This window comes from Ceratotherium simum, chromosome 7, assembly GCF_057802395.1.
Source record: "Ceratotherium simum simum isolate JZ-2026a chromosome 7, ASM5780239v1, whole genome shotgun sequence".
NCBI lineage: Eukaryota > Metazoa > Chordata > Mammalia > Perissodactyla > Rhinocerotidae > Ceratotherium > Ceratotherium simum.
Window position 1 is genome coordinate 77,345,344 of NC_141906.1, and position 20,592 is coordinate 77,365,935.

The 20,592-nt window shown below is 39.9% G+C and overlaps 2 protein-coding genes and 1 long non-coding RNA gene across 6 annotated transcripts in view; 1 reads left to right on the forward strand and 2 right to left on the reverse strand.

Moving 5' to 3' along the window:
* The window catches only part of LOC106803153 (uncharacterized), a 35,778-nt gene extending 30,500 nt beyond the window's left edge, over positions 1 to 5,278 (reverse strand). Inside the window, exon 1 of the long non-coding RNA XR_015552752.1 lies at positions 5,142 to 5,278. This is a non-coding gene — a long non-coding RNA (uncharacterized LOC106803153). The remainder of the gene's footprint in view (positions 1 to 5,141) is intronic.
* A 154-nt stretch (positions 5,279 to 5,432) lies between these two features.
* On the forward strand, positions 5,433 to 18,462 carry HYLS1 (HYLS1 centriolar and ciliogenesis associated). 3 transcript variants are annotated; one of them, XM_087433894.1, is made up of 3 exons: positions 5,437 to 5,555; positions 8,446 to 8,495; positions 17,102 to 18,462. In XM_087433894.1, the coding sequence occupies exon 3, from the start codon at positions 17,127 to 17,129 to the stop codon at positions 18,027 to 18,029; it is 903 nt and encodes a 300-aa protein (XP_087290020.1). In that variant the 5' UTR covers positions 5,437 to 5,555; positions 8,446 to 8,495; positions 17,102 to 17,126; the 3' UTR covers positions 18,030 to 18,462. The 3 variants fall into 3 exon arrangements, with proteins under 3 accessions (XP_087290019.1, XP_087290020.1, XP_087290018.1); XM_087433892.1 differs by lacking the exon at positions 8,446 to 8,495 and adding an exon at positions 14,102 to 14,223; XM_087433893.1 differs by lacking the exon at positions 8,446 to 8,495 and having other exon boundaries at positions 5,433 to 5,555.
* PUS3 (pseudouridine synthase 3) lies at positions 10,270 to 20,457 on the reverse strand. 2 transcript variants are annotated; one of them, XM_014793717.2, is made up of 5 exons: positions 20,413 to 20,457; positions 13,149 to 13,569; positions 12,466 to 13,031; positions 11,054 to 11,244; positions 10,270 to 10,910 (listed from the first exon to the last, which is right to left on the reverse strand). In XM_014793717.2, the coding sequence occupies exons 2-5, from the start codon at positions 13,521 to 13,523 to the stop codon at positions 10,600 to 10,602; spliced, it is 1,443 nt and encodes a 480-aa protein (XP_014649203.1). In that variant the 5' UTR covers positions 13,524 to 13,569; positions 20,413 to 20,457; the 3' UTR covers positions 10,270 to 10,599. The 2 variants fall into 2 exon arrangements, with proteins under 2 accessions (XP_014649203.1, XP_004438497.1); XM_004438440.3 differs by lacking the exon at positions 20,413 to 20,457 and adding an exon at positions 18,975 to 20,369.
* Between the last annotated feature and the right edge of the window lie 135 nt (positions 20,458 to 20,592).

Below are 20,592 nucleotides of genomic sequence, written 5' to 3' on the forward strand. Positions count from 1 at the left end.
AAAATGCATTATTGTCTAAAAGAATTTCCTTTTAAATGGCCATACGTCACTTCCTAGAAAGGCCCAGTTTGGGTTGAGGGTAAAGTTCAGGAGACACCTATCACATAAGGCATCAAAGGGTTTCCTCCCAGTGTTTCCGTTTCTTTCTCTTTCAGTTCTGCTCTAGCTCAACCCTTGGGCCAATTATTCTCTGAGGTATCTTACTTTCATTCTTTATTCCAAAGTAAAAATTACTTCTCACAACTCCTAAGGATCTGAGAAATCAGGGTCCTTTTCTGTCTGAGCCTCAGGTTGAAACCACTTTCCATGAAGCCACTTAATTCATGGCTTAACTCTACTACTTTTCCTCAGACTGTGGGCACGGAAATGGCCTGGTATTTTCCCTTCTGCACACAAAAAAACTCTACTCAGCCCTTAATTCTCTCATTTCTAAAAGTTTAAGTACGTTTAAGAAGTACAACAGATACAAAGAAACATGGTGTAAAGAAAACCTCATTCACAATCTGGCATGTCTAGTCTTAAGTGTTTTATTTATAACAGCTGGTTCTCAATCAGGGATGATTTTGCCCCCACAGTGGACATTTGGTGATGTCTGGAGACGTTTTTGATTGTTATTATTTGGATGCTACTGCACCTAGTGGGTAGAAGCCAGAGATGCTGGTAAACATCCTACAACGTACAGAATAGTCCTCCCAAACAATTACCCCGTCCAAAATATCAATAGTGCTGAAGCTGAGAAACTGTGATTTACAACAGCTACGTATTTCACTCTACATCAACTTTTACAACATCTGCCCCTCCCAAATGGGGCAGCTCATTGATGATGATGATGATTATCATCATCATCATCATTATTATTAATTTGGTAGACACTGTAGTAATATGCATTTTCTTATTTAATTCTCAATATCTCTCATTTAATTCAACAACCACATGAAGGAAGTCGGATTATCATCTCTATTTTAAAAGTGAGAAAACAGAATCAAAGAGAGGCTATGTAACTTGCCCAAGTCACAAAACTAGGGAGTGGAGGAGTGAGAATTTGAGCCCAGATAATATGATCCCAGAGCCTATACTGTTAACTACTATGTCATAACCTCCCATATTATTAAATGTGTTACTAAAAGAATCCAAGAATGAAATAATTAGGGCTGAACTAGTGATTAGTAGTCAAAAGGAAATGGAAGAGAGTGAGATGAGACTTTACAAGGGAACAAAAGACAGAACTTAATGATTATGAGATATCTGGGGATGAGAAAGAGTAAAAAATGATCACTTCTTAAGTGTTGAGAGCACGGGGAAATGATAAAACCACTGCTAGGAATATGGAAATCACAAGGGTGAATCCAGAGGGGAAAAGATGAGTAATATTTCAGATTGTTGCATTTGGGAAGACGAAAAGATATCCATGTAGAAATTCTAGTATACAGCTAAGATAGATTTTAGAAACTCAGGAGAGAAGTAAGGATTGGAATTATAGATTTTGAAATTATCTCACATAAATGAATAGTGGAAGCAACAAAACTATTATGTTGTCAAAGGGAAAAAGAAAAGGACCAATCTTTGGGGTTCAGCAACAGTTGAGAGGCAGAAGAGAAGAGGTGGGAGGAGAACTAGGACAGGGTAGTCTCACACAATGCAACAGATGAGAGTTTCAAGAAGAGAGTAGACTGCTCTTGTCATTCTATACTCTCTCCTGGAAGACCTCATTCTCACCCATTACTTACACTACCATCCACCCATATACAAATATCATAAAGTCACATCTTGCATCTAATCGCCACTCATTTTTCCAACTGCCTAATTTTATCTCCACATGGATGTCTCAAGAGCATTTCAAATTCAACATGCTGAAAATCTAACTCTGCCTCTCAAACATGGTCTCCTTCCAGTACCACCCGTCTCAGAAAATGACATGAAGCTGCACAAACCAGAAACCTACAAATAATCCATGACCTGTCTTTCTCTCATAAGTCAATCCCAGCCAATCCATGTTCAAGTCATTATGGGTTTTATCCACTAAATGTTCTATCTGTCCCCTTCTTGCTATCTCTGGCTATTACTACCCTAATCAAAGCCACCACCATCTTCCACCTGGAATACCGTAACTGCCTCCCATTTGGATTTCACCTATAATCTTGCCCACCTCAGATGCATTCTCCTCAATGCAGCCAAGAAGAAATTTCAAATGCAAATCTGAGTACATGACATAACACATCCCAATCCTCACTGAGAAACTGTGAGTTTCCACAGTTCTGAGGGTAAAGACCAAATCTTTTGCCTTGGCCTACACGACCTACATGATTTGGCCCTTGCCTACCTCTGCAGCCTCATTCTAGCCTCTGTCTCTTTGCTGGTCTTCTTTCAATGTCTTGAATTTCAAGGCTTCCACTCCCACAGGCCTTTGCATATGCTTTTCCCTCCACCTGGAAAACTCCTTTCACCCCAATGTTTCCCCTCCACATCCTTTCCCGTCCTTATCCCTTAGCTCTTGGTTCAGTGGCACTATGTCAAAATCTCCCTATTACCAGATGTTCTCATTGGACCATTTGCCTCTCTGTAGCACTGAACACAACTGTAATTTTACAATAATTTGTGATTATTTGATCAATGTCAATTTCTCCTGTCAGACTGGAAGCTTCATAAGGGCAGGGATTGTGTCTTTTTATTCATCATCAAATCACTAAGACATAGCACAGTACCTAACACAGGTGTTCAACAAATATTTGCTGAATAAATAATCAAACACACTCAAAAAAGTAAAAGAGAATAAGCAAAACAAGTGGAGTTGACTATTAAGAAGATGACCCTTGAGACTCAGTTTGAATATACCGATGAGGGTAGAATCCAGAACACAAGGATTTCAGGAACAACTGAGCAATGAAATAGGGAAGAGAGAGTGGACAAGAGGGCTGACAGGAGCGGCAGCCAAGTTAAGGGAGAGTTGTTTTCATTTTGCTGTTCTTTATGCTGTTGTTGTTGTTCCCCAGCATTGGGAAGACATAAAGACAGAAGAACTGGAAATGTGAGAGACAGGAGATAATTTGTCAGATAAGAGAGGACTACAGTTGAAGGAGTTTGAAAATGTCAACAAAGGGGTGAGGGAAGCAAAGATATCATAGAGGAGTGATTAACCTAAGCATGACAATATAAGCAGTTGAAAGTAATATTTGAATGCATAAAGATGATGCTTTAATAAACCAGCTAGACCTAATTAGAGAAAGCATCTGGAAGAGAGCTGTGTTACAACCAAAAGGTGAGGAAGCCATGTTAAACAACATCACTTAGATGTAATTAGCAAAATCCAGATTATCAGAAACCCCACAAGACCAACAACATGGTTCCTTCAACGAATAAACTGCAAGGGAAAAAAATGGAGGAGGAATTAGAGAATAAAAGAAACTTAAAAGACATAACCAATCACAACATGTGGATTTGCCTGGATCCTGGTTCAATCACATGTGGATTTGACTGGATCCTGGTTCAAACAAAGTAAAGAAAAAAAATGATGAGACAAGTAGAAAATGAACACTTGATATTTGATGATATTAAGGAAATACATTAAATATTTTAGGTGTGATAATAGTATTGTGGTTATGCTTTAAAAAGTCCTTTATTTTTTTAGAAATCATACTTAAATATTTAAAGATTTCAGATGCCTGATATTTGCTTCAAAATAATACAAGAGGAGGTACATGGATAGCGATATAGAAGCAACAAGATTGGCCATGAGTTAATTGTTGGAGCTGGGCATTGAGTTCATGGGGCTTCATGGGCTTCATTACATATAATTTTTTTATATGTTTGAAATTTTCCTTAATAAATCTTTTTAAACACGCAATTTGGTTTGCAAGAATAGGATTTTCTTCCATACACTGTATTTTAAATGGTCTTGGTTAAGGTTTTTTGACCTGGGTTCAGTGGATTTCAGGGAATCATGAGGATTATTATATCAGATCCAGGCTAAGTTGGAGGATAAAGTGATCCACCAAAAAACATGTATTGAGTTGAACACAAGATAGTACTTGAAATATGACAGGCGATAGACCCTTCCAGTTGTTATTAAGGTTTTCAAAGATCAAATTCTAACATAAAGGATAACAAGAAACTAATGGGGGGGGGTATATTGAATGATCAAAGCAATAGGTAAGAAAAATGTCTCCTCTTATTTCTAACACAGACTGATTGGAGATTCGATGCCAAAGGAAAAGTCTTGCAGGTATAAGATGACCAAACCTGAACATGGGATATTCATTCACGAGGAAAGGAAAGAATGTGTGCTCTAAAGCAGGGTTAAGACCTTGGAGAGCTAGGGATAGGGTCATTCAAATCTTCACAGCCTACTTCTGTCATCTTCTCCTTTATTCTTTTTTCTTTCCCTCAACAAATCCAAAGTGCCTTAGAAGTAGTGCGAAGGCCCTGAGACAAAGAGGGAAGAGTAAGAGGTAATATGAAGTGTTGGAGGAAAAGAATTAAACATTATTTTCTCCCTCTCATTGAAGCCTGGATTTAAGAAATATAAGTTGAATTTGTCAACAAGCGTGCACCTGCCTCGTGGTGTGAGGTGGGATATAAGCAGAACGCTCAGGACTTGGAGGGCAAGTTTAGTTATGCTGCAGGGCAGTGACTAGGAAATTTATCTGTGGGACCTCATTCTTTTTTTCTCATCCTCAGGTCTCATCCTCAGCAATTCCCAAAGCACCAGACCTTTTTTCCCAGGTACATACACATACACACACTCATTTCTTTAAAGAGTAAGACTACGTGAAAGGAGCAGATAGGAGCACTGCGGAGGAAAACCTCCAGCGAGTGCTCCGTCTAGCAAGGAAGTCAGAGCGGCTGGAGCACAGTGTGCGAGAAACGTTGGTAGAAACTGGAGACACAGCAACGGGTCAATCAGAGAGCCCTGTAAGCCACGGGAAGGACTCAATGCGCAGATACGCGTCCGGTTTAGGAAGAACCTGCGCGTGTCAGACCCCAGGTAGATGAAGAGGCGGGACTGCTGGAGACGCCTCCAATGCCGTTCTGAGCGCCCTCCCCTCCCGACCTCACCGACCCCGCAGCCGCAGCTGGGGAGGGTAGAGACTGATTCCACTGAGGTGGACGGGACGTTAAGATCGCCTCTCCAAAAACCCAGCTACCTCGCCGTTAACCGAGGCGTGAGAATCCTCTTCTCCCCTCCGGGCACGCCTGAAGGCACCGCAGCCACGGTTCCCGGTTACGCGCTTGAGACCGGAGGGCTTTGGGTAATTCCCCATCAGCCCCAAATCCCGGGCTTCCTCCCGCCTTGGGGGACGGCCAAGAGAAAATGTGCACCAATCAGAATGTAGACTTGGAAGACGTTCACCCTCGGAACCAATAGGAGGGCTGGGGGGCGGGGCAGAGGGCGCCGGTTCGCTCTTCTGGTTTAAACCTTGGGGCCGGTCGGTTAACGGCAGCCTCGGTGCGTGGGTGGGCTGTGCGCTTGCGCGAGCTGCGGGACGCTAACGGAAACCTACGGAGCTGCGCTAGCCGGGCGGCCGGACTCAGTGCGGCGGTTGTTTTCCGTGGGACTGGTAAGCGGGCAAAGCCTGGGAGGGGTGGTGCACGGGCCCCCGAGCGCAGCCCGCCCGCTGCTGTGGAGGGGGCGGGTTCTGAGTAGCAGGGAGTCGGAGTTTCCCTCCCCTGCGTACCGGTTCCCTCTGGCGCGCCGTCCCGAGCCTTGACATTGCTGATGAACCCGAGTTTTGTGCTCCCTAAGGCGCGTCTCAGCGGTGCTGGGGCGCGCCGAGCCCCTCGAGGTCACAGTGTGCGCAGACTGCCCCTGGGGAGCCCCGCCACCACCCCCTCCGCCGCTGCCTGGGGGCTGCAGCGGCGAGGACCGCGGGGTCGCCGCCCGGCGAGGGGCCGGGGCGGCGGGGCAGCCGTGCCGCCTCCTCGGAGGCCGCGAGCGTCCGAGACGATAACCACGCCCGGGGCCAGATGGTGCAGAGTCTCGTCTTTGTTGTTGGTTATAAAGGGAGAAAAGTCTTACCTTCTAGTTACACACCTTTTGTGAATTTCTGGGTTGAACTGTGCGAGAAGCTCTTTCCCTAATGAGTTGAGAGCCGGTAAAATTGAAGAACCCTAGAGTCCTACCCCAGAATGAAAATAAACCTTTTTTTCTGATTATAAGAATTATACAGTCTCATTGTTTTTAGAAATAAATCCAAGCAATATTAAGCACAAAGAAGAAAGGAAGAAAATACTTGAAATTCCATCAACCACAGATAACCATCCAAAAAAACACTGTTCACATTTGGGTTTGCTTCAGGTATATTCATTATGAATATGTATTTACATGATTATACTTAACAAAATGTATTTTTATATAATTCTGTATCTTTAATATAATAAAGCATATTCATTTAAAAAGCAGTTTATGTCTCAGTAATATTTTAGACGTATGTCTATGTCAAACGTAGATATGCATTATCATTCTTAATAGATGTAATGTTTCTTGCTATGGCTCTACTGTACCGTATATTACTTAACCAATCCCCTAATGATGACATTTGTTTTTCCAGTTTCATCATCATCAAATAGCACAGTAGTGGTTACTTGAACATATACATGATTGCATTCTTGTCCAATTTATCTTAGAATAATTCCTGGATGTGGATTGTGGCTTAGAAATTATGGTACTAAATTCTGATTCATATTGCCAAACTGCTCTCTAGAGAAATTGATATCTACACGCCTGCCCCCTCCGCCTCCCCCGGTAAGGGTGCATATTTCTCCACACCCTGACTAGCACTGGGTATTGAAAAATCTTACCAATCTAAAAGGATATCTTAATGTTTTTATTTGTGTTATTAATAATATTAAACATTTTTTTCTGTTTATTATTCATTATTTCTTTGGTAAATCATCTATCTTTATTCTGCAGGTGTGTCTTTTTAGTACCTTTCTTAGAGGAATTTGGATTAGTGATTTTTAACCTGTTACAGTTATTTCCCAGTTTGTTGTCTCTTTGGATTATGGTTGTCTTGTTTGTTTTCTAATATTGTGGTTCTTTAAGCTGCATGCTCACCTCCCCAGAGGTAGAGGAATTTGTTCTAACTCTGCAATAGCCTCCCTGTAATGGTTAGAATCTAACTACTGACCCAGCCCCTGTATCCCAGTTTCAAGTGCTCCCGGTCCACCCTTCAGAGCCTTTCACTTGCAACTAGCTGAGCCTGGGACACTTGAGTCTTAAGATTTTTGAAGAGAAGGTACTGTTGAGTATTTTGGTCAATATTATCTGTATTTATCTTCAAAATAGAAGCTGCTCTAGTTTCTATGTGAAAGTTTCCCTCTAAGTAAAGAGAAAGGATTATCAGGTCTTTATGTTAAAAGAAAGAAAAAGAACTGACAGTTACCTGTGGACCTTACTTAAGCTTGTATTGTATTATTTGCAAACACCTATCTTCATACGTTCACAAAAAAAATGGAAGTGTGCCATAATTTAAATTCAAAGAAAATAACGTATTAATCACTGTGTAGCATAGTACACGTGCCATAAAAAAATCTCTTTGGGCTTTAGTGTTAGAAATCCTCCTAGCCCAGACAGCCTTTTCCTTCTCTGTCCTTACTTTCCTCTATCCTATGTTTGTCTCTTTATTAGGTAGTTTGGTATTGCACGAACATTGAAATGAATGGTTTAATACTTCTCACAAAGCATCATTTTATTTATATATATTTGTCATATATTAATATGTATTATATATATCGTTACATATTACATGTTATATATGTTACATATGTAACATTTTGTATATTTATATATGTATAATCTGATTTAAACTGCACAACCTATTGAAATAATTCCTTCCATTTTTCCAGTGGAGAAAGTAAGATCTAAGTCCTATTTTACTTCTAACATTTATTTAGTCCCTACCATGGGTCAGAGACTTTGGAATTTATACAAACACAACCTCAAATAACTGAAGTAATTTTGCAAAGTTACATTTTGGGACTTTTATGGTAGAAGTTTTTCTGTGGTAACTACCCCAAAAATAATGTCACTAAATCTTTATTCATCTCGATTTGATAGTACAACCTAATTAACCTTGAAAGGATTTTACTTATGATCTAAGACCTTGATCCTCCAACTCCTTGGCCTCCACAGAATCTCCCAAGCATGGCTTTTTTTTTTTTTTTCCCTCCAAAGCCCCAGTAGATAGTTGTATGTCATAGCTGCACATCCTTCTGGTTGCTGCATGTGGGACTCGGCCTCAGGATGGACGGAGAAGTGGTGCCTCGATGCGCACCCGGGATCCGAACCCGGGCCACCAGCATTGCAGCGCGCGCACTTAACCACCAAGCCACAGGGCCGGCCCTCAAGCATGGCTTTTTAATTAGTGCTTTTTGTCCCATGTAGCATTTCTTTAGAGTTGATTATTTTAAATAAGGAGTGACTTCTTAGAAAACTCTGTTCTTTTCTAGGTTTTTCTCTAACTTGAAAACTAAAGCCAGTGAAGGTATATTGAAATAAGGTAGGAAATTGAAAAAAAATAAAATGCTTTGGTTTGTCCTTACATGTTTAAGTGAAGATATTCTACTGTGCTCAATGATTACACTAAAAACAAAAGGATCTTTACATCAAAATTAAGGAGAAGGCAATCATATTTTAAGACTATTCAGAGCATTATAAAATGTTGGCAGATCAGGTCCCAAAAACCAATGACATGATTCAAAATCCAGAAGACCTGGATCATACAATTGGCTATTGAGAATAAATCTTAGTTATTTTATACCACTATTTCCCCATCTCTAAAATGGTTCCCTCTCTGCTAGAATGTAAAAGCTGTTATGTATCTTCTTATTCTTCAATACTACAAGGTCATTTCACTTTTCTTATACTATTTTACTTCCTAAACCTGGAACTTTTTCAATGAAGCCTTATTTCTGTAGCCCACCTGCTACTAAGCTGCTGTAGCACTTATGCAGCACCAGTTTATTATTTATATGTTAGTTATATTTTAGCCAGCAGCTTGAAGATATAAACCACATTTGTATACCTGGAGTTTTGAACATAGGTAGGAGAAAACTATTTGTTGGTTGATAAATAAAACTTTGGATCTCAAAACATAGTAGTATAAATGTGGATAAGTAATATACTCAGCAATGACGAAAATTGTTATTGAGGTAGAAAGTCTTTCATTTACTTCATTATTTAATTGCTATAAAGGATAATGTATTTAAGAGAACACTGAACTCTTCTGAATAAATATTGGTGTTTATGAGTAATACTTTGACAGTTATCAACTTTGAGAACAAGCAAAGCTCCACTTCATTTTCCTGTCCCAGTGTGTGTCTCAGATGTCCTTAAAATCTGAAACCTGGGAGTTATGCTGAAAGCTTCCCTCCTTTTGAACGTCACATTCAGTCAACCACAGAGTCCTGTTGCTACTCCTTTCTTAATCTCAAATTCATCTACTCTCTCCATTCCCTTGACTACAAATCTAGTCTAGGCCATCATCATCTATTTCCTTGATTACTTTAACGGCTGTAATCATCGGCTCCTAATTGGTCCCATCATCTTGCCCTCATCCAGACCACAGTAGTACACCCAGGGCAACGTTTTTGCTACACAATTGTGGCTTTTAATTTTTTTTCAGCCGCCTCTCAAGATAAAATCTAAGCTTTTTTAGGAAGGCCTACAAGAGTGTACAAACATGACCCTTGCTCACCTTTCTAAACTATGCGTTTGTCACTCTCAAGCCATGTACCACTGTATTTATGGTTACCTGAACACAAGTGCTGTAGTCTTTAACCCTTTAGACAAACTGCATCTTCCGCCTTAGACACACTTAAAACTCTGCTTCTTTATCCCCACTTTAACTGGCTCCCACTTCTTCTGCAAGATTTACCTTGGATATCTCTTGTACCAGCTTTCCTTAAACCATTAGACTGGAGGTTAGTTAACTACATGGCCTGTTTTTATATGGGTCATGGGCTAACAATGTTTTTTACATATGTAAAAGGTTGTAAAAAAGGAAAAAAAAAAAATATGCAACAGAGACCATTTGTGGCTCACACAGCACTAGTCTGATAAGCTTTCTAAGAGATGCTGTGTCTTACTCAGGTCACTTTCAGGTAGTATTGTGCCTGGCTCTAGACCAATTTATCAGATATTTAACTAACCAAATTTCCTATTTTTAATTTCTGACTTAGAAAATAAGACACTTGGGCAGAGCTCTTTATGAGAATTCAGCTGAGTAGTGAGTATCACATTTGCTTTGCTTTTAAAAAGGACAGCACAACAAATTAGACACTTGCAGGATCAGGCTTTAATGAATGTGAACACAGGCACAGGTTTCCAGGTGTACATAAATACCTCTCCATTTTACAACTGCTTTTTGCTTCTTCCATCTCTTAATCCTTCTGTATAGGAAGGAATGACAGAATGTTTGCACTCTTTCTTGTTCACGTAAGAAATTCCTTAATAGGACCTATAGTGTTTTTTGGTTTTTGTTTTTAAAGAGCCGATCATCTGAATTTCTAGGTCTTGTTGTAGTAAATATTTTGTATTTCCTTTCTATCCACCTACCCACTTAGCTAGTTGTTGCTTCCTAGATCTTGATGCATTTTATATGGTTAAATGATGCTTTTAATTTCTGGATCAACACAGACTCTCTTTGCTGGTTTCTCCAAAATAGTATTTTCTTCCTCTAGTGTGTCATCACAGTCCCTTTTGGCTTTTGTTTCTTCCTCATGGAATAAATGTGGGTGCTCGATGCGTCCCCTACGTACAAAATGCTGGATCCGAGATTCTAAGCCTTGGCATTTAGGACGATCCATTAGGGGCTTATATGTGCGCATTTTCACTCCTTCTACAAAGGCACTGGTCTGCTTTATGACAGAAGGTGTAACATTTCTCCACTCCATCACTCCATCCGTCTTTGGTCCTATAATATATACAATCAAGCATTACATGGATACTTGACCACAATAGAATCACCTCCAAACTTTATATAAATCTACCTCCCCCATAACCCTGTATAACTTTGGTTCTAGTAAATCATTTTATCCTTGGATTTCCCTGGCATACCTGTCCCACAGGGTACTGCCACAGAGTCCAGTCCTTGCAGCATACTATACAGCATGTGAGTTTTAACAGCATGATTAGCCCAGAGTTGCTGTAGGTGAGTAACATTGAATTCCTGAACCTCCCGGTCATAGATCCACTTGATGTTTTCAAACTTACAATCATATAGGACTAGAGGAAATTCTACAGCCATACTAGAGAGAGAGAAAGAGAAGAAATAAGGTATGAGAATACACAGCAGCCATCCAAGTCCCTAAAAAACAGGGTTAGTTGGGTTAAAGGAGGGGAAAAACTTGTCCATATCGAGTATCTAATAGCTAAGAAAATACAACACCATCCCTAACTTGGAACAACTTTATAATTAAAAAAAGAAAAAGACAATAAACCATGGATCAATTGGTTAGGCTTGATCTAGATTAGGATAAATTTCAATGGTAACAAATCACCTAGAAGTGAGTTGACTTGGTTCGACCATACGGCTATAAAATTACAAACAGCTGGTGGTGTTTTTTTCCAAACTTGTCCAAACAAAATTATACAAATTTTGTATAGTATGGAGTAAAACTAGATTTCACTGCTTAGCAATGAATTATTTGTCTATCTGACCTCAGCCTGCTCTCAAAAGAAAAGCCTGACTATTCTTCCTGCCTTTCCTACCATTTCAGAAACTGAAAATTAGGAAAAATAAAAAAGTACAGTAGTATGACTACTCCATAATACAAAGCAAGCAAGATTTAATATGAATAGTTTGAATGCTCACTTTTTAACTTCACCAGAACCTAACAATATACCTCTTAACACAAATTCAGAAAAAATATAGAGAGGGAAATGAATGTCCTTTTATTTAAGGGCCTGGTCCAAACACCTATTTCTTACTAAAGGGATAGAACAATGACAGAAGAAAATTAAAAGAGACCACTTTCTCCTATGTGTTCATAACACGCTACGAGTTGCATTAAAAGTTTCATGAAGACAGACTCAGTGACTTAGTTATTTAGACAATTGTGAAGAGAGGAAGATATGTTAGAATTTATTTATTTATTTATTTATTTATGTGAGGAAGATCAGCCCTGAGCTAACATCCATGCCAATCCTCCTCCTTTTTGCTGAGGAAGACCAACCCTGAGCTAACATCTATTGCCAATCTTCCTGCTTTTTTTCCCTTTTTCTCCCCAAAGCCCCAGTAGATAGTTGTATGTCGTAGTTGCACATCCTGCTAGTTGCCGTATGTGGGACGCGGCCTCAGCATGGCCAGAGAAGCAGCACATCAGCGCGCCTGGGATCCAAACCCGGGCCACCAGTAGTGGAGCGTGCACACTTAACCGCTAAGCCATGGGGCCGGCCCCTAGAATATATTTTTAAATATTCTAAGGGCAATAGCAGTTTTGTGTTTTGAGGTTTTTTTAAAAACTTACCTGTATTGAGGTTTCTGGGGATTTTTCTCTATGTTCAGCAGCTCATCAATAACCTCTGGCTTCTCCATTCCTTGGCCAATCAGAAAAAGGATAGCCATCATACAGCGGACTTGATGATAAAGGAAGGCCTGGCCAATCACTTCAAACTGACACAGCTGGAAAGGTTCTTGGCCTCTCTCCTCAGCCAGGCTGGGGCCCACTAGCTGTACTTGAGCAGACAGAATAGTCCTCTGAAAATTAATCACTCCGTTGGCTACATCCATCTTACATAAGTTCCTAAAATCGTGTGTGCCAACATACTTCTGAGCTGCGTAGTTCATGGTTATAATGTCTAAATCAGCACGAGGGAAAAAATAGCGGTAAGTCCGCTCAAGACAGCTGAACCTAGCACTGAAGCTGGGTTCTACAGGGGCCCAGGCCAGTACACGGATGTCTGGAGGGAGCACCCGATTGAGAATGTGAGTATATCGGATCTCTTTAGCAGCATCACTGACTTCATCTTTTAAATTAAAATCCTCTGAATCCCTGCCATTTGGAAAGTGAGAACGAAGGTCAAGAGAAATCACCTGTGGAATTAGAGAAAGATACTGTGTTTTAGAGATACAAATAACCTGAATCCTCAGTATGTACACCTAGAATATATTGGTATTGCTTGCTCTGAGAAACAGAAGAGTGGCCCTTACCTGTCCAAAGGCACTAACTCCTTTGTCTGTTCGCCCACATCGGTGATAGTTGGATGTCTGCCTACTTTCTACTAGTCGAGTCTTGGTTAGAGCCTCAAACAGTTTCTCTTCAATTGTATTGTTTGTGTTTTCCTGACTGGCAAAGCCCTGGTATCCCCAGCCCAGATAGGCTATCTTTAGGGCTACATGTCTTCGACCATGAGCACCGAAATCAAATGCACGCTTAGCTTTTCCACTTCCTGAAGAATTTTCTCTAACGTTTGAGTCCTTCTTGTTGTTCTGTTCTTTTTTAAGTCTTTGTACCTCCTGCTCCAGTTCTTGCACTCTTTTTAGTAGTTTCTCAGTCTGGTTTCTGTCTGTGTCATCTTCAGCCATGATAAGATAACTCCAGGAATAAACAAATCACATAGGTCCACCTTACCTGAAAAGAGAGTAAAAGGATACAACAGTTTCAGTGCTAATTCCTTTGGTGATGTCAGTATCATTCCATCATGTCCAAATAGTATCTAAGATTTAATTTAATGCCTAAAGGATATAGACTTTTGCTTCTGCCCAGGGATACAAGCATTACATTAATTATTATGGGTTGATCATCCACAGATACTATTCTTTCCGATCCTGCCTGGCCAGTTCGCAGGGGAAAAGGAAAATAGTATCAAAAATTATTCAGCTTGTATTGTTAAGGGGTAAGTAATCAAAATTTAGGGAAAATGTCTTTAGGTTTCGTTTCCCTATTTTTCACTAGCTGAGATGATTGAGGACTGATGTTATTGGTATTTTTCCCTAAAACATTTCCTTTTGACTTCTCATTATATTTTTCCAATCTTTCTAATCATAGATCTCTTTATATGGAATATAAAATTTCTACTCTGAGTTTCTATTGTTTTCCAGTATTTCAGATAAAATTAGTGACTTCTGTGTTCTATCATCTAATAGTCAGTTCTATCTTAAAGGTGGTACAATAGGAGCTAGCCTGATTGAAGAAACTTGTCAATGATTGTACTTCATATTGGAATAAAGTAGAACCTGGAGTAGAGATTTTCCCACTTTAAGCAGTTTTGATGGCAGAAAGAAGGTAATTAAGCATCATGATCCTTTAAGACAAATTTAGTACATGTTCTGATAAAAGATTTCTATACCTCTAGCAGCTGGAAGAGTTAGTCTTGATAATGTAATTTAGATGTCAATGTTGAAATTCCTGGCATATTTCAAATCTGAAGACAGCTGTACTACATCCTTAAAATTGGGACAGTACTAGACAGTCTATGACGGATGGTTACTTTAGTTATAGAAGATCATCTCCACATCTGTTACTAAGGCTGACGGTGTTATCTAAGTAGCTCATTTAATTTTTTGCCCTTTGAATTTCTATATCTCTGATAGATTAAAAGTTTAAATGTAAAAAATGAAGCTATAAAAGTACTAGAAGAAGTGGGGCTGGCCTGGTGGCGTAGCGGTTAAGTTCATGCGCTCCGCTTCGGCAGCCCAGGGTTCGCAGGTTTGGATCCTGGGTGCAGACCTACGCACCACTTATCAAGCCATGCTGTGGCAGGCGTCCCACATATAAAGTAGAAGAAGATGGGCACAGATGTTAGCCCAGGGCCAATCTTCCTCAGCAAAAAGAGGAGGATTGGCAATGGATGTTAGCTCAAGGCTAATCTTCCTCACAAAAAAAAAACTAGAAGAAAATAGGGAATAACTTTCTTAAAATCTTGGAGTGGGAAAGGCATTTCTAAGTAAAACACTGTATAAACCCAGAAACTATAGAAAACTATAGAAAAAAATATGACTACCTAAAAATAAAAGTTTCTACTAGCAAAAAATAAAGTCAGAAGGTAAACAACAAACTGGGAAGAAAAAAGTAATGACAGTAAAGGGCTAACTTCCTTAATACATATTTCAAGAATATATAAATCCGTTTTAATATAAAGATCAATAAAAAAAAAATCCAACAACCTGAGAGGTAAATGGGAAAAGAACAAGCATTTCATACAAAAAGGGAGAAAAAAACCTATAAATGTATGAAAAGATGCTCAATTTTACTCAATTTAAATAAATGCCAATTTACATGAGAACTATTTTTTTACCAAACTGACTGCAAAGACTAGAAAGTTTGATAGTACACCACTTTGGAGAAACAAGCTCTGTCATACACAGTTGGTACTTCTTCTCTTTAGAGGGCATTTGGCAACAGCTATCAAAATTGAGCACACATAGCTTTTGACCCACCTATTCCGTTTCTAGAAATTTAACATATACTTATGCTTGCACAGTATGTAAAAAAAAGATATTCATTGTAACATTCGTTTTTAACAGCAAAAGATTGTAAGCCTAAATTAAATCAATCAGGGACTGGCCAAATAAATTATGGTACATCCATACATTGGAGTTCTATGCAACTTTAAACAAAATGAAGTAAGTTTACATGTGTTGATATAGCTGGATCACCAAGAATGTCTTAAAGGTTCAGAAGAGTTGTATAATATGCTCCTTTATGGTATAAAAAATGTGCATATGAATATGGAAAATACTGGAGAAATTATAAGAAACTGCCTTTAAGAGTGAAACTTGGTGGGTGGAGGGGGAATCCTTGCTTAAAATTACCATGTGCTGCATATATTAGTTTTTCAGTTTAAAAAGAAAAATAGTAGGGACACAGGAAATAGTGAGCAGTAGATACCTATCCCAGATCCAGTGAGGAAACTAGCATTAGGTATTTGGCTGGTTGAATACTAAAAGTTTTTATTTCAGTGACAGAGTACTGGGATGAACAGATTTAGCTTGGCAACTGAAGATGCATTAAAATTACTTAAGCATAAAGAGAGTATGCATGCATATTACTGCCTTTGTGATGATTTTTTGGATTAAATCACTCTCATGGTTAAAAGCAAGGATTCTTAAGCCAGACTGACTGAGTTGGAATTCCAGCTCCCCCACATCTAGCTGTATAATCTTGGGCCATTTATTTAACCTTTCTATGCCTCATGTTACTCACCTGTGAAAAGGAGATGATAAGCGTACCTAGGGGCCGGCCCGGTGGCGCAAGCAGTTAGGTGCGCAGGTTCTGCTGCGGCGGCCCAGGGTTCCTCGGTTTGGATCCCGGGCACGCACTGACGCACTGCTTGTCAGGCCATGCTGTGGCAGCGTCCCATGTAAAGTGGAGGAAGATGGGCATGGATGTTAGCCCAGAGCCAATCTTCCTCAGCAAAAAAAAAAAAGAGGAGGATTGGCAGATGTTAGCTCAGGGCTGATCTTCCTCACAAAAAAAAAAATTTAGTACCTATCTCACAGTTGTGAAGATTACATGAATTAATAAATGTAAAGCACATAGAACACTGCTAGATACATAAAGTGTCCCTCTAAGTACAAGTTACATAATGTACATTAAGCATTATGCCCCATATCTTGTAGTCTCAAGCTTTTCTTATGCCAGAACTCACCTGTGCTGTCCTAGTAGCTATTAAAGGTGGCAAGAACTACCAGGCAGTAGAAAGTTAAGAGCGAGTAGTAAGAGAGTGGAAATGAAAGCAGGTAATAGATTCTCTAAAACTAAGTTAATGCCCCTCCAAACTGTTCCCATACTACCCTGTACTAATCTATATTTTATTATACAGTGATGCATTGCTTAACTATGGGGATGCGTTCTGAGAAATGCATCGTTAGGCGATTTCATCATTGTGCAAACATCGAGTGTACCTACACAAACCTAGATGGTATAGCCTACTACATACCTAGGCTCTATGGTACAAATCTTAGGGGACCACAGTCGTATATGCGGTCCGTCGTTGACCGAAACATCACTATGCAGTGCATGACTGTATAACTATTGTACTTAAGATTGCTTTGGTCATTCTTTTCCATGTGACTGCTATAAAATAATAGACAAGAAGGGAATGAACAGTTTATGATTGGGAATTTATTATCAGAAAACTGATCAATGTTTTCTCTTGCAGAAGGTCCTACAGTGTAGGGGAAGCAATGGAGGAACTCATGGGACCTGATGGACAAAAATGGGCCAATATGGATCCAGAAGAACAAATGTTAGCAGCTGCTACAGCTTTTACCCATATCTGTGCAGGGCAGGGTGAGGGAGATGTCAGGAGAGAAGCCCAGTCTGTCCAATATGATCCCTACAGTAAAGCTTCAGTAACCCCAGGAAACCGATCTGCTCTTCCTGTGCACCTGCAGTACCCATACGTAGAAAATAATGTCACTTCAGAAACAGTCTCAGAGGCCTCCAGAAGACTCCGGAAGCCAGTGATGAAGAGAAAAGTGCTGCGTAGGAAGCCAGGTGGGGAAGTATTAGTGACAGATGAGTCAATTATCAGTGAATCAGAGTCTGGTACAGAAAGTGATGTGGATCTCTGGGACTTAAGACAAAGGCTGATGAATCTACAGTTCCAGGAAGACAGGGAATCCCCAGTTGATACTTCCCAAAAATTTAATCTACCACATGAATATCATGGAGTCTCTCAGGATCAGCTCATTTGCTATCTACGAAGAGAAGGAATGGGCCCTCCAGCATATGAACAAGACCTGATTGTTGCCAGCCGACCCAAGTCCTTTATTCTCCCAAAGCTGGACCAGTTAAGCCGAAACCGGGGCAAGGTAGACCGGGTAGCCCGCTATTTTGAGTACAAACGAGACTGGGACTCAATGCGGTTTCCTGGTGAAGATCATAGGAAGGAATTACGCTGGGGTGTCCGAGAGCAGATGCTTTGTCGAGCAGAACCCCAATCGAAGCCTCAGCACATATATGTTCCAAACAATTACCTAGTACCAACTGAGAAGAAAAGATCTGCCCTCCGTTGGGGTGTTCGTTGTGACCTTGCAAATGGTGTCATTCCCAGGAAGCTTCCCTTCCCTCTTTCTCCTTCTTAAGTTTTTTTTTTTTTTTTTTTTTTTTAACCTATCTCTTCACAAGATTGTTTGGGATAACCTGGTTCTTTATAGCTCTTCTTTTATTTAAATTAGTTGTTAGAAACAATTAACTTGAAAGCCCTTGGGACATTATAGAGTAAGGACTTCAGTCATCATTGGTCTATTCTAGGTATATATCACATTGGTATCAGATGCCACTTAACTTCCAAATTACCACTCTCAGAGTCAGCAATTGCAGGAGAAATCTTGCCAGAGAAAGAAAAACAGACCTGTCTTTCTGTTTTGTGAGATTAGTAAGCAAAATCAGTTAGCACTATTTCTGTTCTACAAATCTTTTTACCTTTGGCCAATGTGAGTTGCTCTTTTTATTAGTGTGTTTTTCAAGTTTCTGGGCATTAAGCTTATCCATTAAAGAATTCTGGAAATTTGTGAACTTAACCTTATTTTTACTTCCCAAAGTAAGATGATCTCAAACCTGGGTTATGATTCTGCTTCCAATCATACTCCTCATCATACTCTCACCACCTAAATAACGAGAACCAAAGGGAAAGGGAAAGGGAAAAAACCTGGCCTTTACACACACAATCCTAAAGGAAGGAAGAAAGGTCACAGCACAGATATCCTCAATTACTACAGGAAGATAGGAAATCCAGATAACCAAATAAAGTGCTTTGTAATAGATGCTCAATAACAGCACTATATGACATACAAGATTTTGTTTCAGAATTATTTCAATAATATAGTGCCCTCCAGTTGTTACTTCTAGAATACTATGCTTTTTTTAATTTGCCACTGAGATTTTCTTAGAAATTATGGCTGTTACTTGAAGGCTATTCCCACTGCAACAGAACTTCACACTACTAACATCTGGAACCAGGTGCAGACATAAATATGAAAATGAATCTGGCCTATTTGGGTACAGACCAAAACACTAATTCTGCTCACCTTAAATTGGACCTATTTGTTCTTGATGCTTCTGATCCAATGAGGAACATCTAAAATCTAGAGGTTGTCAGTTTTAGCATTTGAAGCCAGAAGAGTGACAGCATAAATAATTTGCTTGCTCAAGGAAAAACAGCTGTGTAACATAAAAATGAATGACCTTGACCATTCTTATCTACCGAAATACATTTTCTCCATCATTCATTCATTCATTCACCCAGTTCCATTGGTAGGCATTTATGAGGGAAAGAATCAGTGAGTCAAAGATACATGTAGGATATATACTCTGCAAATAAGTAAAAACCGCAAATTATCCAATAATAGTAAAGTGATTAAATGGACATTAGAATATCAGTCATTGAGAATCACGGGAAGCTAATGGAAAAATGCAAATTAGGTGAAACGAACAGGTTGCAAACGATGCACTCTGATCTCAGCCATACACCCATATACACAATGCACAAGGAAAAATCAAAGCCTAACTCTGGGTAGTGGGACTAAAGGTAGTTTTTATTCTCTTTATACCTCTATTTTTTAAAAAGTTAAAAGCCACATAGCATTTTTTACATGGAAATTACAGCAAAACACTCCAATGATTTACCTTCTTTGTATCTATCTCCAAGCCCAATGTTACCAAATCAAAAAGTTTCCAAGGTTATCTAGTTCAACCCTTATTTAACCAAAGAACTAGTCCAAAGGGGTTAAGCGGGTAATAAGACAAATTGGTGGCAAAAAGAGGACTTGAGCTCAAGACTCCTCTCAGTATAGTGCTTTCTCCAGCACACCGTACCATCCTCAGGGTGAAATAACAGTGGTTCTCAAGCAGACATGTAACACCTGAAAAGCGGCCGCCACATTACCAGGAAGAGGGAATTCCTGCGTGTGCTAAGCATCCACTGTAAACACTAAAACAGCCATTGCTAGAGTTTCAATACATTTTTTTAAGTTAAAAAAGGGTTTTACTCTTGAAAATATTAGTAACCAGTGGAGTAGTGCAAAGAGCTTTCCTCATGATAAACTTTATTGTAAAAGAGGGAAGGAGGGGTAACAGCCAAAGTATCAGGAGGCACGCACTATGATCACTAATAAAAAACAGTCGCCACGCCTCCCTCCCACCCTACAGACGACTGGGATCCCGACCTCTAGTAGTATTTAGTTTTCTGAGCAAACAGAATTCTGAGGCAGCAGAGACTTAACTCCACAGTCCAAGGTCCCTACAAGAATCAATTAAAGAAGGTCCCACTGCTGAGAAGGACCTTTCTGCCAGAAGCACCAGACACAGAAACACGAGGTCCCACTTCCATACACCAGTGCTTTCCTGAAAAGATCAAAGTATGGGAAAAGGGGATAGGGGAGAGAGAAACCTCCTGCTGCTTGTCCATTTGAGCGTTCCTCTCTGCAAAACCCAGAAAATAACTCACCCCAAAAGCCTCACGCTTACCTTCCGGTCGTGGGCCACGCAGCTTTTCGCAAGACGGGAAGCTGTCATTTTGCGTCTTCCTCGCGCGCACGCGGTGCCTCATGGGAGAGGTAGTCCGTCTTTGTGGGAAATGTAGTTCTAAGAGCCGAGGGTGCAGGCGCTGAGATCTGCCTGATGTTTTTCTAGGCTGGCCACCATTTC